Source organism: Myxocyprinus asiaticus, chromosome 9 (genome assembly GCF_019703515.2).
Source record: "Myxocyprinus asiaticus isolate MX2 ecotype Aquarium Trade chromosome 9, UBuf_Myxa_2, whole genome shotgun sequence".
In the NCBI taxonomy this organism is placed as follows: Eukaryota; Metazoa; Chordata; class Actinopteri; order Cypriniformes; family Catostomidae; genus Myxocyprinus; species Myxocyprinus asiaticus.
The window spans coordinates 3,347,713-3,367,933 of NC_059352.1; the positions used below are offsets into that span (position 1 = coordinate 3,347,713).

The 20,221-nt window shown below is 38.3% G+C and overlaps 1 protein-coding gene across 2 annotated transcripts in view; it reads right to left on the reverse strand.

The window, feature by feature from the left end:
- LOC127446023 (replication termination factor 2-like) overlaps positions 1-19,915 on the reverse strand; it is a 48,001-nt gene extending 28,086 nt beyond the window's left edge. For both annotated transcript variants that reach the window (XM_051706629.1, XM_051706628.1), the window contains exons 1-5: positions 19,760-19,915; positions 16,603-16,697; positions 13,941-14,034; positions 13,657-13,796; positions 12,197-12,275 (exon numbers count right to left, since the gene is read on the reverse strand). In XM_051706629.1, the coding sequence (XP_051562589.1) occupies positions 12,197-12,275; positions 13,657-13,796; positions 13,941-14,034; positions 16,603-16,697; positions 19,760-19,828 (477 nt within the window). In that variant the 5' untranslated portion in view covers positions 19,829-19,915. The remainder of the gene's footprint in view (positions 1-12,196; positions 12,276-13,656; positions 13,797-13,940; positions 14,035-16,602; positions 16,698-19,759) is intronic.
- Positions 19,916-20,221: the final 306 nt, after the last annotated feature.

Consider the following 20,221-nt stretch of genomic DNA (forward strand, 5'->3'; position numbering starts at 1 on the left):
TTATTTATCACACATTATACATTTGCACATAAACAGTGAAATTCTTTTTTTTCACATATCCCAGCTAAGCTGGGGTCAGAGTGCAGGGTCAGCCATGATACAGCACCCCTGGAGCAGATAGGGTCAAGGGCCTTGCTCAAGGGCCCAGCAGTGGCATCTTGGCAGTGCTGGGGCTTGAACCCCCAACCTTCTGATCAGTAACCCAGAGCCTTTAACTGCTAAGCCACCACTGCACCCAACAAGCGTAATATTTAAGCAAAAACACGTGTCCATTTAAATCGAACTTTTATTTTACCGTTTCTGTGTGTTTTGGACAGTAGTTTCTCACCTCCAGATAAGCAGTATGCTCCATGGCATAGTGTGATTATTAATCCCCATAAAGCAGTAACTTAATTAAATAAATACATAGTCTGTATGTGCTGTGCACTTCAGAGTGCTCTCTGTCTCTGTCATCTCACACACACACAAGCATACACATGATGATCATGATGAGGTGCTTTCAGTGTATGAACAGACGGCTCTACACATTCATTTTGAAGCACACATCACTTGCAGATTATTTTATTTATTCAATTAAATCAGAGACTTTTTTTGTTTAATTATCACACTAGGACATAGAAATGTTTTCTGCACACTACATGTTGTAACCACGGAATAAGCTGACTCCGATTGTTGAATTACTGAAAACTAATTCACATTCCGAGATGTTAAAGCCGAATCATCACGCTACGTACCCATTGTGAATTATTTTATTTTTTTAAATCAGTGGTCCGACTGTCATCATTGTCTAAAGTTTATAACTCACAGGGATGCAAACTCATGAGGGTCCAAAAAGTTGAGGCAATCACTAATCCATGGACATGTTTTCCGGGGTTATTTTTTTTAAAAATATAAGCTAAAAGCACCAACTTAAGCTATTCTAATGATTCAAGTATAGCAAATTATCTGCACAATTGTGTAGAATTAGCTGCAAAAATAAAGGCTACTTTGGTGTGGCTTGCTTCTGTTTCACAAATTTGTTCAGTTTCATTAATTGATTCGTTTAGTGACCCCTTCTGGAGATGCCACTAGGTGGTGACAAATGAAAGTCTAATGTGCAATGAGTGAGTCACTGAATCATCTTTAGATGTTCACGACCAAAATCTGCCAAGAGACTTTATAGTATTTAAGCATTATAAGAACAAAGCAGATCTATAATTTCCACTCAGTTTGTGAACTGCCGAGCATGACTTTTCATCCAGAAAGACAACAATAATAGTCTAATAATAATGAGTATCAATAATGTCCTTACCTTCAACATTATTAAAATTTGCATGACAAATCTTCTGACTTCAGTCGAATGTTTAAGCATTATAAGAACAAAGCAGGTGTACTGTATCATTTTCCTACAGCATTTAAACTGCAGAGCATGACTTTTATCCGAAAAGACAACAATAATAGCATAATAATAATAATTTTGAGTTTCAATGATGTCCCTTCGTCATTGTAAAGTGCATTTCATATGAGTTGAGTCGAGGCGTCAAGGCTCCGCTAAACGCCAGCGTCAAGCGGCGCTTTGCCCTCCAACGTGAAGCATTTACATGTTTCCATTGATCATGGTATAAATATTGGGGGGCTGTACTTGCTTGTTTTGATTATTGAGTGTTAACCTCCCCCCCATCCCCCCTGGAATATACGCCCGACCACGACCTTTGTGTCGTTTGTCAGGAGATTTTAGCTAATGACAGCATGCAACCTGCTAAACTCCACAGTCACCTTGACACCAAGCATGCTGAGGTAGTGGGGAAAACCTCCTGAGTTTTTCCAAAGAAAACTTCAAGCCTTTCAAGGTCAGAAAAAAGTTGTCTGAGAATTTGTCAAATTAAATGTAAAGGCCACTGACGCTTCATATCATGTTGCGCTGCATTTTGCCAAGGCGGACAAAGCACATAACATCGGAGAGACACTGATTCTGCCGGCAGCCAAAGAGATCCTTGATGGTAGGAGAGGCAGCGGCTTCTAAGCTTGATTCTGTTCCACTCTCTGACAACACAGTGGGTCAGTGCATCTCTGACATGACACAGGATGTGAAGGAGCAAGTGTTAGACAGCATCAGGCACAGCCCATTTTTTGCACTCCAGATTGACGAATCCACTGATGTGGCCAGCTGCGCACAGCTGTTAACATATGTGAGGTACGTGAAAAACATGGACATTCTAGAAGAGTTTCTATTCAGTAGTCCTTTGTGCACACACACACACACACACATGTTGGTGCGGCTATCCTTATGAGGACTCTCCATAGACATAATGATTTTTATACTGTACAAAGTATATATTCTATAACCTAACTCTACCTCTAAACCTAACCCTCACAAAAAACATTCCGCATTGGGAGCGTCATCATGTATGTTGTGTCACAAGGGAGGCCCACTGTCTTTGACTTTGAAAACCCCTGTCCTAGTAAGTAAGCACCCTTAAGGTCAATTTATACTTCTGTGTCGAATTTACGCCGTAGGCTATGCGTAGCTACGGTGGTTACGGTGTAGCCTATGCCATAGCCTGACGTGCACCTCCTCAAAGGTTTTACTGCCGTCGCATCGACACAGACCACAACAGCTGTGATTGGTCCACTTTAACCAGAGACCACCCCCAGGATGATAACAAGGATGTCTGAGGTAGCGTCGCATTTTATCCAAGATTATTTCCAAATACATATCACATTGTATTTGGACTCAGGACCATTAAAATAATTGTCTCAATCGGGAGCATCTGCTGTTTTTTTTTAATTTATTTTTTATTCTGTTTGTGTTTCATAATAATAATATGTTTATTTTATATAGCGCCTTTCTTGAACCCAAGGTCACTTTACATGAAAGCAAATACATGAAATTCAGCAAATGGATAACACATACACTCCAAAAAAAAACAACAACTCCCAAACAAGCAGCCAAGAGATAACACCGAGTGAAGAGATGAGTTTTAGATGTGATTTAAAGGAGGAGAAAGTAGTGAGTTCCCGAATGGGGTTGTGGGAGAGCATTCCAATGTCGAGGAGCAACAGTCATAAATGACCTGCCTCCCATTGGAGACAACCTGAACTTCGGGCTAACAGGAAATTTGCACCAGTAGACTGTAGAGTGCGAGAAGTGGGAATTTCACACACCATTGCACTTGTGTATATGGCTGTGTGACAGTAAAGTGATTTGATTTGAAGGGCGAAGCATCTCAGTGATGTACTGAGGAACAAGTGTGTGAAGTGCCTTGAAAGTTATCAACAACATCTTGTATTGAATGCGATAGGTAATTGGTAGCCAATGGAGCTGTTGCTGTGGGGTGATGTGTGCAGACTTTTTACTGGAAGTAAGAACTGTAGCTGCAGAATTTTGGATGTATTGTAGGCGAAGATGTATTTCATGAAATTAGTAAAGTTTAGAAAAGTTAATGAAGAGGTAAGTTTACTCCACGTTGTAGTAAGTGTTATGGAGGGGTGAATTTATGAGCTTGTCACGCAAGAAAACAGGAGGTGTGCACAATAAACATTGAAAAATTGTATTACTGTAGTTCAATAACTGGGGCCTCTGGATACTTGGAAATTATAAGGTAAAAATGTATTAAATTAAATTATGAGACGTTCAACATCTCTTCATAAATTTCAACCATTTTAAAATATTTAATGTAGCTTTGTACTCTCAAAGACATCATTTGTGAAGCAAAACGTGTGTGAAAAACACTTTGGTGTGAAGTTGGAGCCGAGGTTGTGCTGACGCGTCACTTCATAGGCTTCAGTGTATTCAGCAGCACTGACACAAGTCATGTGAAATCCTCTCAACGTGTAGAAACAACAGTCACTTTTACACATTAGTAGCTCTTCCGCCCTTTTCTCTCCATTATGAACAAGTTAGACTCACATGCTGATGCTGAAGTAAACGAACAACATGCCCCTCTCATTCAGTTGGTCAGTACAAGTACCAGGTACTCAGTTTGTTTATGAATGAGAAGTTTCACGAATGCCGCTTCTTACTTTGCATGTGCCGCTGAAGCAAAGCACGCGATTGGTCGTAGCTGTAACCAATCAAGAAATCTGCCTAGGTTGGACCACGATTGCCAAGCACACGATTGACTGCTGCTGTCATCAATCATGAGGGTGTAAGCACCCTGTTGGGCCTCATGTATTCAGATAGAAGACAAAGGCAGGCCTAACAGTCGTAAAACCTAACTCAGCCCCACACATTCCATGTCGTAAATTTTACTGATAAAAATCGCGCTAAAATCAAACAAAGGGTGTCCAAAACAGACTACAAATCCAGGAAGCCTTGCTCACTAAAGGATCGAGCTCTCAACTCCTATTGGATGAGGCACACAACAGAACGTCCCTCAAACATGACATCATCAGGAGTTCAAATAATTCTGAAATGCTTAAAGATTTCGCTTCCAGCGACTTAGTTCACCGAATACGGACGTAGCTTTTTGCTGCTCTCAGGTGCAACCTCGTGGCCCAAGGAAGTAATGTCCGACTTGAAACTGTAGCCATACAATCTCCATCTCGCTGGACGAGTTGAGATTACTCTGTGTTCAACCGAACACTCTAACAGATCCGAAGGAGACCGCCGAGCAATTCGCATCTTCATCTGTTGGCCTACAGAAGTGAAGAGATTAAAGATTTCTCTTCCATCTTCAATCAAGTCGACATTTCTGAGTTCTCCGCCAGCCCGCCGACAATCAACAGCCGTACCGCCCGCCGACAGCGCGAGGAAACGGCCTCCCGTCATCACACGAGCCTCAAGGAACCGGGTCAAAGTTAAAGGACGGAGGAAAACACATTCTACCTGTGTCCTCATACGATTCAAGTAAGAGGTTTACGTCTGGGCAGAGACAGAATATTATAGCGTGTTATTCTTGTGTTTCAAGGTTTTTGCTTGTACAGTTTATGGACCGCCATGTCCGCTCATTATTAATACTCAGGGTATTAATTATCACAAATTTGTTTTGCTGTATTGTGGTCCAACCAAATTGGATTGTTGTGCATTTTCGCCATCGCGGGTGAAACAGAAACTGAGTTCATCCATTAGAGTCAAATAACGCAGGACTTTTACAAGCCCCGCTCGTAAAACCGCGTCTCTGTGTGATGAGCACAGCTGCTTTCTCTCCAGCTATCGCGAAATCAGCTTTCGGGCTGTCACTTAATAATCTCTCTCTCTCTCTCTCTCTCTCTCACTAACCACACTGACACACACACACACACACAGTCACACACACACCTTATGTGTTATAGGATTATTTTTATTTCCATATCTAATCATGTCACTGTTTAGTTTGTAGTTGTAAGTCGGAAGTTTATTGACTGCATTGTATTAATTATTAATTGATATTACTGCATAAATAAACTTTGTTTATATTACAAAGAGAAGTGTTCTGGTTTGTTTTGCATACGCCTGTGTCATGCTGACGGGATGTCAGTGCTCGGATTCAAACCTTCATTCATTGTTTTTTCCCGAAAATCGATATTCTTCAGATGCCGATTTTCCTAAGAAAACAATCTAATATTGAGACTGTTTTACTATTCGGTTATTAGTCCCTGATTTCAGGGTGGTGCCCCGTCAATGTTAATCCTTATTAATATTCTATTGATTTTTGATAATTATCTTTGATTGAATTTGAATGATCAATAAGCGAGTGTTAATTTTAATTAATGTTTCATCGATGTTAACAATTAACGATTATCTTTGATAATTGTTGATTTAAAGGATTTTAAAAAGCTAACACTGATTCTCATCAATGTTCTATTGATTTTAATATTTAATAATTATCTTTGATAATTATTAATTATTGCTAATAACGAAACTTGCTGCTAAACGTAGCACACTACATATACTGGAGTCCTATATGAGGTTTTAATGAGTTAGGTCCAATTAATTAATTTAAATATTGATTAATAACTACGGAAATAATTATTAATTATTTCTGATAGTAACACTGATCTAAACAACCAGTAAAGCCCTACATAATAATTGGTGCCCCGTGTGAGGAATCCTACAGCCCTTAACCGCTGATGTTGTTTCACAATGCGCAGCCACCAGCAGTGAAAAACTATACAAATTTGTGTATTTAACTCCTATGTTTTTGTGCTTGTAATGGAAACCTTGCTAGCAACACAGTCAAATGGTTATATTAATATTTTCCAGGACAAATCATAATTTTTCCAGGACATTTAGATATTTTTATAATTTTCCATGACTTTTCCATAATTGGAAAACTGCACTGCAAAATTCCAGGTTTTCCAGAACGCGTGGGAACCCTGCCAGTGTTTCTGCAGGTTCGAAGGAATGAAATGTAAGACTTTTTAAGGCAAAATAAAAGAAAAATGTAAGACCACTTTCACAATAATTATAATAAAAAACACATTAAATAATCCATTAGCTGGTAAATACAAAACCACTGAGACTACTTGGATGTCTAAATGTTTTTTATATTTTAATGTGCATTTATGTTTTTTTTAGTAAGTTAATACAACATTAAAACTCTAAATTAATTTATTAAGAATGCATGTAGACCCTTCTCTTTAGTCACTTGCTTTCCAGCAAGACGTGACACAACAGACCAATGCTTTGGCAACCTCACCGCTTATGTCAAACACAGAAGTGGTGGCAAAACCATGCGTAAAAAGTAAACTTTTATCAGATTACGTTGTTGAGAATGATTCCGAGGGGTCTAGTTGACTGCTGTGGCTTCAAGCCATCAACAGAGCTGAATGGACTGAGATAATTTCAACACACAACTTAGCAGCAAAAATTTATAGCAAACATGATTACATGTTTGTTATCAACTCATTTTATTATAGTAATTGTATCGCTAAGAATGTATTTGTATTTATGGTTTTGTGTCAAACTTTCATTTAATCATCTAATCTGTCAAATCTAACACAACAGTCAGTGGGCTTTCTGCCACCATTTACTGCGCATGCGCTGACAAGAGGATTGGTCTATAGACCTTATTCACAGTAGACAGTTTGATTTTTAAAGGGAATGGAAATGAAGCTGTGAGGGATAGACTTACCATCTCTTCAATGGCATGCACGGTATAAATCTGTAAAAAGCTCCAATATCCCATCTGATTTTCCACAACTCATGTTGTCTACTGAGTGTTCTTGAAAAGAGATTTTTCCAATGTTTTGTCCGCGGAACGATCCAAAAACACTTTAAACTGCAGTACAGCCCACTGAAGAGGCTGTACGTCTATCTCTCAACGCCTCGTTGTCATTCTCGTCAAAAATTGAATATGGCGCTGCTGTGAATAAGGTCTAGCATGTGCTGAATAACATTTATACATTTTGTCTTGGCAGATACCTTTAATAAATACTTTAACAGGTAGTTAAAGGGCAGTTCGTTTAAAAATGACATTTCTGTCATCACTGCTCACCCTTGAGTCTGTATGAATTTTTCTCTGCCATGGAACAAAAAGTAGATGTTAAGCAAAACGTTTAGTCTCAGTCACCATTCACTGTCACTGCACCTTGTTTTTCATTCAATGAAAGTGAATGGTGACTGGAACTCCCTAATATCTCCTTTTGATATCCACTGAAATAAGAAAGTCATACAGGTTTGCAACAGCATGAAGATAAGTGATGACAATTTTAATTTTTGTGTGAAATATCTCAAGTAAAAGTCGAAACTCGTCAGTTACCTTAAAAATGGCCATTTTAAGTTGACAATATGTATTGAAAATGTTAACGGATTAAATTATGAAAGGGAACTGTGCTGCATAATTAGTTAAGATGTATATTGAAAACAGATTGTATACTAAATATTAAATATAGCTAATATATTTTCATATTATGTATATTATTAATATTTATATAATTATATTATTATTGTTTTGTATATTATTAAAAAAAAAAATTTTTATTGACTGATTCAGATGGCAGAGAAAATACCTGTATATGTCAGATGGAGCTCAAGAGAGACGGAGATGAGAGATATAACAGGTGCAATGGTGCGTTCACATACAACGCGAAGCGAGTGTTTCGCGCAGCGCGATTACATACAAAGTCAATGCAAAGATGCAAATAGACACAAATTCAAGCAAATGACGCGACTCAAACACGCAAAATCGCTTCATTCGCGTATTTGCGCGAGTTGAAATTTTTCAACTCGAGCGAGAAATTCGCATTGAGATTGTCCGGATGTCACTGACGTACTGACGTAGTAGCAGAAGTAATCTGGAAAAATGGATGAAAAAAATTGTTGTAGCGGTGTGTGGGCACCCGGAATTGTATGACACAACGTCATACATTTACAGAGACTGGACGAAGCGGCAGTCATCCAGACGCAGTTCCTGGAGAAGGCGGTGAAATTCACCGAGCTGTATGCGCCTCCGGATGATATCATGCACCCAAACACGACGGTGTTTGGTTTTCCGACGTGTCTGGGACTTAACAGATACAGAGCAGCAATTATTGTGATATCGGCCATGGTTGATGGCGGAAAGATAAGTTGTCGTAGAAGCCCCTCCTCCTGTCCTTTTCCGGAAGAGAAGGGGGAATACTCACGGGGGTCGCGTTAATAGCGGAACGCGAGTTTAAACACAAATGTATAATCCAGCGGTCAAACTCGCGCAAGCAATCCGAGGCGTACATTTTCTTCGCGTTGTATGTGAACGCACCATAACTCTGCAGCTGAGTAGTTCTGTTAGCTATACAATTGTGTCCAGTTTCAAAGGCTGCATGCTAGGTAGGATGCGTCCTTTGAAGGCTGCAGTATACCGAGCGTCCTCCTTTAAACAAGTCTCATTTAAACGAGACGGCCTTCGTAGGATGAAAGGTAATGTAACGTAACATGGTTGCAATGACAGCACGCCACGAGTGAGAAGGGAACAAATTCCCTTTGCATGGGAATGTATGATGTACATTTTAGGAGAGTTATAGTGATGTAAAGAGAAAAGAATACAGATTTTACAGGTGTAATTTTAGTCTAATACTTTATTTTAATTATATATTAATATAATTATACATATTATATACTCTGCACCCATCTACTGAGGTACTTCAACTTAAGAATTAACATTATTTGCATTTGAACATCATATTTACGGGCAAATTCACGTTATTTTTTTTTTAGACATTTCCATTGAAGCAAAGAATTGTGGGTTGTGAGTTTCCACGATGGATATACCTCATGCAACCTCCAAATTCCCGTGAAAGAAAGTCGCATTCGAAGGCTGCATTCGAAGTGTCCTACTCGCTTTTATGAAAAAAAGACAGGCTTGATGACGTATGCGGCCGACAAATGCGACCTCCGGAGGACGCAGCCTTCCAAACGAGACACAGCCAAAGGTAATGTAAAATAAGGACGCGCCCAGATTTGAAAGGCATCAAAAGACCGCTCCAACCTCGTGCGCTTGCAAATTGTCATGTTGACAGCTTTGTCGATTATAAGCAGGAGCGACAGTGTTGGCGCATCGCTCGCTTACAGAGACGCAAAATTACGGCATTTGCATTTCTGATTAATGAGTTTATGAAGGTTTATAAATGTGTAACATTGTAAGTTCAGTAAAAATGCGCTTCCCTGTGCGCACTCACACTAAACTCAAGCGTCAGCTGCTAAAGTATGGATGCATGAGAGAGAGAGACAGAGAGAGATGATTTTGACTCACGCATATTCTGCTGTTTTAAGATTCTCCTCTATTCACGCCCCAAACTTTAAGTTCCCAGCAAATGAAATTTAAGACTTCTTGTTATTTATTTAAGATATTTAAGACTTTTTATGGCCTCAAATTTTAAAAAGTAAATTTAAGACTTTTTAAGAACCCACGGAAACCCGGTCACCACAATTCTTCTATCTATTTAGGCTATCTCAATTGCAATCTCAGACTGACACGATGTTCAGTGGGGGGCTTTGTGGGGGATATGACATCTGTTGCAGGGCTCCCTGTTCTACTATTCTAATCTTTTCTATTTGCAAAAGTAATGTTTGGGAGTCTAACATTTATATTTCCTACTGACACACTAAAGCTGAAGCTATAAATAACCATCTTAAGACAAATGCTTTTGTGAAACATCTTATGTACCTAAAACTTTTGCACAGTACTGTATCTTAAATATAAGTGTATTTTGTATATAAGTGTATTTTTTTCACTTGGTTATACTTCTGCGAGTGCAGTAAAGACAAAACACTTATATTCATGATCTATTCTCTAAAAGCAAGTCTAAATATCTTATATGAAGAACATTTTTGTAGACAATTTTTCATTGTCGACGTTGTCGATAAAATCGACTAATCGTTTCAGCCCTATATCTGATAAACCTGTGCTTGCAGCCTTGCACCCATGCTAGTGTACATAAGAAACTGTGGTCTTGCTGCGACTGATACTGCAAAAGATAAGGTTCCAGCCTCTTATTTGGCCATTCGACCAGGTCATCTATTTCTCGGGTCAAAAACAGGCATGACAGATGGGCATTCAAGAGCTAAAAGGTGTGTAACACAATACATAACCACAGGTTATGATTAACAGCACCATGGATAGTTAAACATTTGCTTTAGAGATATCCATCCCTTTGGGGGCTTACATACTATATTCAAATTTTGCTGTATGTTTGTCCAAGCACAGCTCGGCATGCCATGTAAAACTGCTTATACTGGCTTGGAGAAGAGAGCGTGCAATTTCCCCATTTCCTCCATAATACCTGGATTAATTATGAATGTGATGGATAAACATTAGCTTTCTGAGCCTGAAACCAATTAGAATGAGGCAGGGGACTGCAGAGTTAATCAGTCATTACTGACAACAAACTAAACACTCATTAGCCATGGTCCCACCCAGTCCAAGCTCAGCCATGCTCAGTACACACAGTAGAATGTATACACATTTAGGGCAGGGTGATCATTACCAAATTGCCTTTTATAAGTACACAACTATAGTTGCTGGCTTATTATAGCTCTTATTGTCACATTTGATGATAAACCATTGTCCAGACTTAAAGTTATAAGTTTAAAGATATAAAGTTTTTAGCTATTTGGGGCTTACAGCAGCAGTGATCAGCGCATAAAAGAGACGTTTGTATTTGATGTCTTACAGATATCATATTTCACTTTGTGATTCTTTTGAAAATCTTTCATACTGTGGTATTAGGGAAACAACATAAACTGTACAGTTGCATTCCTGTGAATGATAGCTTTCATTAGATAAATGATTTTTCTATTTAAGTGCTATTTGACTTTAATATTCATATTAATATTTCTGCCACGTCCTCTAGGTGGCGCTGATTTGTTACATGAACGTTTCCAGGCCTGATTTTGTTATTTAATATAACATAAATGCAGAAATTAGAGTTATCTATAAAAAGTTCAGATTCTAAGCTTTCAAACGATACCATATATTCCTGACTTTCGTATTCAGAGACGTGAACATTTCTAACGTAAACTTTTTTGAGACAGCGCCCACTTTTGAACCCGCCAGCGGGTCTGCAGAGTTGAAGAGGATTAAAATGTAAACTTTTAAAAACAAGTCTCGACATACTGTACCTACGTTCTGTTCTATTCGCTGCACATAGTGTATAGCTCTTTTAGCGAAAGATCGCATTCAAATTTACCGAACCCTAAGGCTTTTTACATGTCAGGCCAAGGGCGTAGATTTGGCTTGAACATTGGCGGGGTTGCAGCGTGAAGCATTTGCATGTTTCCATTGATCATGGTAGAAATAATGGGGGGGTTGTACTTGCTTGTTTTGATTATTGGGGGTTACCTCCCCCCCGGAATCTACGCTCCTGTGTCAGGCACATACCTTACCATGCCTGACAGTGACATTTAGCCAGGACAATATTCTCAATATACTGTAGTTATACATTATTGCTTTCCGAAGTGAAATCTAAATTCCTATTAAAACATCTTATTTTGACCATCAAATTAGGCACTACTACATCACAAAGGAAACTATTCACACTTTATCTTTACACTTGCCTCAAAAGCAAACTTTGGTCTGGAAAATCCGTATTTTTTATCAGCTATGACCAAGACATTTGAAGAAGATTAGACATCTGCTTATTTTGCAGGAAGTAAACAAATGAAGCATTTTCTGGTTATGTCACTGGTCTTTTATCCTGTTGGGTTTAACGAACAGTATTAGCATACAGCTGATACAATAAAGAGATGGAGCGAGAGCCAGCCCAATGGGGATAATACAAACATTAAAAACAGAAAACATGTTTTTTGTTTTCCACTCACCTTGTGGCAGATCTCAGTCTTGACCTCTTTGAGTGCTCGCTCTGAGAAAACACATCCACACGTCTGCAGGTAACAAAACCTGACACAAACACAGTGCAAAAAGTATCATAATACCCTGAAGGGAACATGAACATACAAATATACACACCGATCAGTCACAACATTAAAACCACCTGCCTAATATTGTGTATGTACCCCTCGTGCCGCCAAAACAGCGCCAACCCACATCTCAGAATAGCATTCTGAGATTATATTCTTCTCGCTACGATTGTACAGAGTGGTTATCTGAGTTACCGTAGACTTTGTCAGTTCAAACCAGTCTGGTCATTCTCTGTTGACCTCTCTCATCAAAAAGTCGTTTCCGTCTGCAGAATTGCCACTCACTGGATGTTTTGGTTTTTTTTGGCACCATTCTGAGTAAATTCTAGAGACTGTTGTGTGTGAAAATCCCAGGAGATCAGCAGTTACAGAAATACTCAAACCAGCCCATCTGGCACCAACAATCATGCCACGCTCCAAATCACTGAGATCACATTTTTTCCCCATTCTGATGGTTGATGTGAACATTAACTGAATCTCCTGACCCGTATCTGGATGATTTTATGCACCGCACTGTTGCCACACGATTGGCTGATTAGATAATCGCATGGATGATTGTTGGTGCCAGATGGGCTGGTTTGAGTATTTCTGTAACTGCTGATCTCCTGGGATTTTCACACACAACAGTCTCTAGAATTTACTCAGAATGGAGCCAAAAACAAAAAACATCCAGTGAGCGGCAGTTCTGCGGACAGACACACTTTGTTGATGAGAGAGGTCAACAGAGAATGGCCAGACTGGTTTGAACTGACAAAGTCTACGGTAACTCAGATAACCACTCTGTACAATTGTGGCGAGAAGAATATAATCTCAGAATGCTATTCTGAGATGCTGGTTGGTGCTGTTTTGGCGGCACGAGGGGGACCTACACAATATTAGACAGGTGTTAAGGTTTTAATGTTGTGGCTGATCTGTATAATTATTATTATTTCATTGAGTTTTTTTTAGATACATTTGCAATATATTTACAATAAATGGTTCTGGCAGTATATCCACTACTGGCCACATTTGATTCAATTTATGTTTCTCATAATGTTAAAAACCTTGTGATCTAAAGACTTATGCTAAATGCTTTTTAGACAAATGTTTTTAGATGACGCCCGTGTATAAATTTCTTTACAAAACTAACATTTTAATTTAAGACTTTTTTATTTTTTGTGGATGGTTGAGTTGGAGTGCGCAACAAGATACTTTACTCTTGTTCTAAAATAACAGTAATTATAAAGTATGAGCAGATTTGTCCAAACTTTTGACTGGACATCCATGATCTCAGACGCGTGTTTGAGTGTCTCCAGTCAGAAAGGCTTAATATTTTATTTGTGGTCAATAGCAGTGCATGACCTGACAGAATGTGGTCTTACTTGTGTTTGCCACTCATCTCCAGACCGACGACAGGACAGATGAACATGGCACAGTGCATGTCTTCATAACAGTCTCCTTTAATGTTCCTGCTCTCACCCTCCCATGCTGGATTATCAGTGAGGTTCAGCTCCTTTACATCCTACAAACAGATGGAGACACACAAACACAGCTCAGGCATTATGTATCAGGTATATACTGTCCAATAACAAGCCTTTTTTGTCACACTTTTACGCATGACCTAAAGCTCTCGGGGCTCATTTTCTTCATTTGAACATGTACTGACCTTGATTCCACGGATGTGAGCCACAACCTCAGTGTTTGGCCTCTCTGCTGATTTATCCAACAGGTACTCAATGATCGCATCTTTATTATACAGTCTGGTAGAAGAAAAAATACTTTTAATGCAGGTGACTGAAAAAAAAAAAAATGTAGGGTTTCAAATTGAAATCTAGTAATGTTGTGTGGTAGATTTTTACTAAATAATCTACTTAGGGAATCCACTTCCTTTTTAATACAACTATGGCAATTGTAGTCATTTAGGCTAATACCGTACCATAGTTTGTTATTGAAACCATAGTTACATTGGTGTAAGCATCATCATCAACGTGCACTCTTGTCACGTTTTGTGCACTGATTATGGGAGGATATACAGTATGTGGAATTATGTAGAATGAATTTAATATAAGGCAAAATGTGCCAACCAGAGGTCAGAATACAACACTCTTATTGGTAACTATTCAAAACTCGAGATAATTATTTAAAACTCCTTCAAAATGAAACTAATGAAGAGCCATCCATGGTTTTACTTGTGTTCACTAGAGGTCGACCGATATATCGGATTTACTGATTAATCGGGACCGATAGTTGTGTTTTTTAACTAATAGCTATAGGGGAAAATCAACACCGATAGTCTCCAAAAGTTTATGATATGCTGGAGGGTTCTACAGGTTGAACTCCTTGGTTCAACAATATAACGGCGCCCTCTAGAGGTTAAATAAAAAAAACAATCACTGACTCAGGTTGGAGTTTGTTGCGTCACATGACTAGGCTGTGCAGCGAGATGGACACTTCAAAAACAGATTTAAAACATCGACAGAAAAGCCAAGGTATGTATACAATACACGTTATTATTATTGTCACGGTACAATTAATTTAAGATAACCAAATGTGGTTTGACAATTAATTTGTTTATAACTAATCACTGCACTGGAGAATTGCATTGCAGACAAGGTGGAGAGGATAACATAAGAGCTAACATTAGCTGTTCCAATGGTTAGAACAATGTCACAAAGGATGGAAACTGCTTAACTTTCCTCTTAATACGCTATTTTGAATAAAAATAAAAAGTCACTTGTGAATTCGTGCAGATCCGTTGAGTTTTTTTCTTTTTCTTCTCGGGGTTGAGGGGCATCCAGTTTGTCCCAGTCATATAATAAACATTAGCGCTATGAAGCGGTTTTGTTGTGAAGCTAATTATCAGTAGTAAATCATAATTTCATGTCAACCTTATGCGAAAATGCTGCCTGAGTTTTAGCTTTTGCTCGGCCGTTTGCTTGCGTCAGAGAACAAGCACACGCACAGGAACAGTTTTAAAATAAACTTCTGTCCAAGCTTCCTAATTTTATGACGTAGTTACGTACTTACAAAAGAAATGTAAAAGCATGGTCAAATATATAGGCTACATCTGAAATATAAATGTAATATTCATGAGAGGGCACACTGCACAGACTCGAGTTGATTTTATTTCTACCTCTTTTTCCCTCTCCCTTTCTTGTACATCATTCATAAATGTAATATGACTATAAAAAATTATAATAAATATCGTCAGTAGTGATGAAACATACAGTCAATATTTGGCAGTGTTTTATGTTACTGCTGAACAATAAACACATTTGACCTGTAATATTTTAATTAATATTCTCATTTATTTCAAATGGCAAAGGCTTTAAAGAAAGTACCCGTGTGGGAGAAATGTATAAAGTATTGCCATTGAAAGTAATACTTACTATAGTTCAGCACTATTTTACATTGAGTGGAAGGTTTTCATTCATATTATATATTTTAAAAACTATCGGCCGATTAATCGGCCTGTTTTCCCATATCTGCAAAACCCACTATCGGTCGAACTCTAGTGGTCATTATGGTCTTACTACTGATCCATATTAGTCTATGGTTACTATACAAAAACTATGGTAAATCTTCATATGGGTGGTAAACTTTTGAACAACATCCTGGCAAAATTTAACTAATTCTGAATGGTTCAGTCAATAATCTTAAAGGAATATTCCGGTTTCAATACAAGTCAAGCTCAATCGACAGCATTTAAGACATAATGTTGATTACCTCAATAGTTACATTTTCGAGCTTACAGTGAGGCACTTACAATGGAAGTCAATGGGGCCAATTTTTGGAGGACTTAAAGGCAGAAATGTGAAGCTTATAATTTTATAAAAGCACTTACATTAATTCTTCTGCTAAAAAAATTATTCTTTGCGCTGTAAAGTTGTTTAAATTGACATTTCCTGTGGGATTACAGGGTTACGGCATGACGTTGTCATGACAACAAGGTTGTCTATATATGAACTGGATATAACTTTACATAGAAAAGGTTATTAAGTGATTTTATCACACTAAAATAATGTTAACATGCATATTGTTTATGCCTTGTGGCTATACTTTTGAAACAGTGAGTATTTTAATGTTTACGGATTGACCCCCATTCACTTCCATTTTAAGTGTCTCACTATAACCCAGATTTGTACTGTTTTTAAAGAAAAGGAGGGACAAGCCACAAAAAATTTGAGGTAATCAATATTATGCCATAAATGCTGTCGATTGAGCTGAACTTGTACTGAACCCGGAATATTCCTTTAAACAATGTGTGCAACTGTTTGAGTCGGCCACATATCACTCTTACTAGACAAACGGAAACATTAATAACTCACCTGCCCAGCTCACAGGCCACAACAGGACGCTTTAACTTCTCTTGACTCAAAGCGCAATATTTCCATTTGGCAGCGAGTTCTGCATTTTTATCAACCTGTAAAACAAAAGTTATATTAAGTAAACTTATACCAGTTATTAATGCAGATTGTTTAGCTCTCCATACTTAAGCTAAATATCTCAAGGGTTAAAAACACATTATATATATTTTCCACCAGATGGCGACATTTTGCTCATGTTTAGCCTATGGAGCAAATACAAGCTTTTTCCCTATTTCCCTTGTTTGCTGTATTATAGAGCACTGCAGGCCAGCTGAATAAATAATGCAGCTAAAATTGTGTGGGTGTGTTGGTATGGATGTCAGAGTGTGTTTTGTATGTGTGTATTGAGAAATTTGAATAAATGATGCAGCTAAAATGGTGTGGGTGTGTTGGTATGGATGTCAGAGTGTGTTTTGTATGTGTGTATTGAGACATTTGAATAAATAATCAGCTAAAATTGTGTGGGTGTGTTGGTATGGATGTCAGAGTGTGTTTTGTATGTGTGTATTGAGAAATGTGTGTGTGTGTGTGTGTGTGGTGTGTGTGTGTGTGTGTGTGTGTGTGTGTGTGTAAAAAACAACAGTGGCGTTATGTAAACAAACCAGCATTTAAAGGGTTAAAATCCTGAAAATGAATGACTATTTGGTAGTTATGATCAGGACTGATCTTGGTTAAAAAAATTAACTCATTGAAAGAGGAAAATAATATGAATATTATTATGGCAGTTTTTTGACAGACATTTTTGTCTTCTAAGAACCTCTGAGTAACTTTTTTTTTAAATTGAAGCACAAGGGTTAAAAACACATTATATACATTTACAAAATAAATTGTATTTAGGCTAAGTGTATTTATGTGACACTCCTCACATTTATTAGTGAACCCATTTAATATTTGTAGCCTAAACCCTTACCATAAAAGTACTATGGCATTACCATGGTACAGTAATGAAAAATTACCATGGTATTAACATTGCACCTTAAGGTACTCCAAAGAATAACAAAACCATAGTAAACCAATGTTACGTGTCCAAAACTATGGCAAAGCGATGATATTTGTGTACATGTCCACACCAGGGCTCAACGCTAAGGAATTATTTCTACTGGCCCGGTTGGGCCAGTGCTTCAGATTTTTACTGGCCCTGCCAACATTTTCACTGACCCCAACACAAAAATGATAAATAGCTGTTTTTACCATCATGGCTTAAAAAAAATATGTCCCAAGATAAATATTTTTTTTATGTATCTTATGTTTTTAATGCAATGTCCCCCAGGGGCCTGGGTAGTTTAGCGAGTAAAGACGCTGACTACCACCCCTGGAGTCATGAGTTCAAATCCAGGGCATGCTGAGTGACTCCAGCCAGGTCTCCTAAGCAACCAAATTGGCCCTGTTGCTAGGGAGGGGAGAGTCACCTGGTGTAACCTCCTTGTGGTCGCTATAATGTGGTTCTCGCTCTTGGTGGGGCACATTATCTTCACCCTGCAGCTGAACAGCTCTGATGATAATAACAGCCTAATAGCCATAGTGATCTTGCTTCTTCTTATTTCAAACGCCATTATCATGTCAAATTAATGTTTACATTTTGAAACATTACCTAATTAAATGTATACTTATATTTTGGATATTGAGCAGACACGTGCATAACTGGGGTTTAACAAAGTTTATTACATCTCATTCGGCGCTTCATCTCTAAAGGTGAATTAATGAGTGAAAATGTTTTTGTTTTTTTACAGTGGTAATAAAACTAGTGCTCTGTCCCTTTACGAGAGCACATGCATGTTAAACGGTCTACGCTGCATGGAGAAAGATGATGATGATGAGACATATGCACGGAGAGACATGGATTTTCAGTCCTATAGAAAGAAACTGTTGATTTCTTGTGTTCCAATGTGTGGATTACTAATTTTCACCAACATGTAAAAACGAAAAACGTGGGGATTTCACACACTGTGAACACGGAATGTGCAGGGAAACTTAAAATGTTGCACAAGATCTTAAATCCCACTACGAAATTAATTAATTAATTAATTAATAATTAAGTGGGTTTTTTCCTGCTATTTTCTACACATTGGTAATAGCTGCTGCTAAGACACTTGGAAAAAAGCGAGGACAGTGCTAGGAGAGTGTGCTCGGTGTCTGCACTCGACTGTGCCTTGGCACGTTCAGTATATTATGCATTTGCACATCTATGCGAGATAAATATACTCGCGCTCGCTCCTCGGTTAGAAGACTTCGTTCGCTCCGTGTAAATTTTGTGCTCTCTCGCTTGTTGTTTGCTTGCACTAATGTTATAAATGCAGCACTGGCCCGATCGGGCAAGTGACAGTTCTAGAAACTGGCCCGAATCTTTCTCACACTGGCCCCGGGCCATCCTTATTGTCGAGCCCTGCACACATCTCTAATCAACAACGACTATAATAAATTGTTTCTTTGAATTAAACAACCAGCCAGCTAAGAAATGTTAAAGAGTAGTCCATTCACTAATGCAAAACTATCATAGTTTATTGCAGTTCTATTTCACTTTGAATGTGTAAAATACCAGCATGATCTCACAGTGAAATCGGTACACGTTGACCGAAATTTCGAAACACTGCCCCCAGTGGCCAAAGCGGTAAGTGTTGTAGGGCATATGGGCACGTGTGAGTTCCATTTATGTCCAGGAGAGTTCGCCAAAAGCTAGAAGTGAAGCAAGATGTTTTCAGCTTTACATGATGTTATTCAATGAAGAGAAAAGCATATATTTATAGATTCTATCCCCCAAACCATATGTTTGAGGGAAACGTGGAACCTCTGAATCATGCTCGTCATTAATCAGTCAAACGTGGTTACTGTATGGCTTTAAACCCTAGTCTCCCACGCAGATGATGCAACGCGCTGCCAATCATGCCAGGTGGAAATGTAAATAAATTGAAACCACTGCAAATGTCAGCGCGTCGTCATACAGTCGCAGATCCTAGGGTACCGAAACTATCGGTAACATCATGCCGACTCCACGTGTGATCATGCTGCAAATACAGACGTTTGATGAAAATCCTCGAGCTAATCTCGTGCTAACAAGCTACGAGCTAACTTCCGGAGCACAACTTACAAATAAACGAGTATTCAATTAATGTTTAGTTACCTTTTCCACCTTTTTCGGTCCTTTCACTAATTCGTGTCTTTTAGGAATTGTTCCGCCATCACATCCCATATTGAAAATCAGATTTAAACGCTTTTATTGCTGAGGAAAAAAAATATGACTGACGCTAACAGTGAAAACCTGTACCAGATGTAAACAACCGAAGAGTTTCAGTAAAGAGCGACCGCTGTGTGACTTCATTTTTCTTTAAACAGCGCCACCTGTCGAGCTTCCAGGACATTAATTTTCTTGCATGTTGTTTCATGCACAAACCAGCATAGGGCGGTACATACTCTGTTTTAGTATGGCTACACTGAAAAATTAGGACATATTTAATTTAATTCATGTGGAGCTAAAATATAAATATTTAACGAATGAATCATGTATTTATTTATTTATTTAATGTGGTGTTATTCATGTTTTTGTGGCATGTGACATGGTAATACCAAGTTTTGTTTTGTTTTC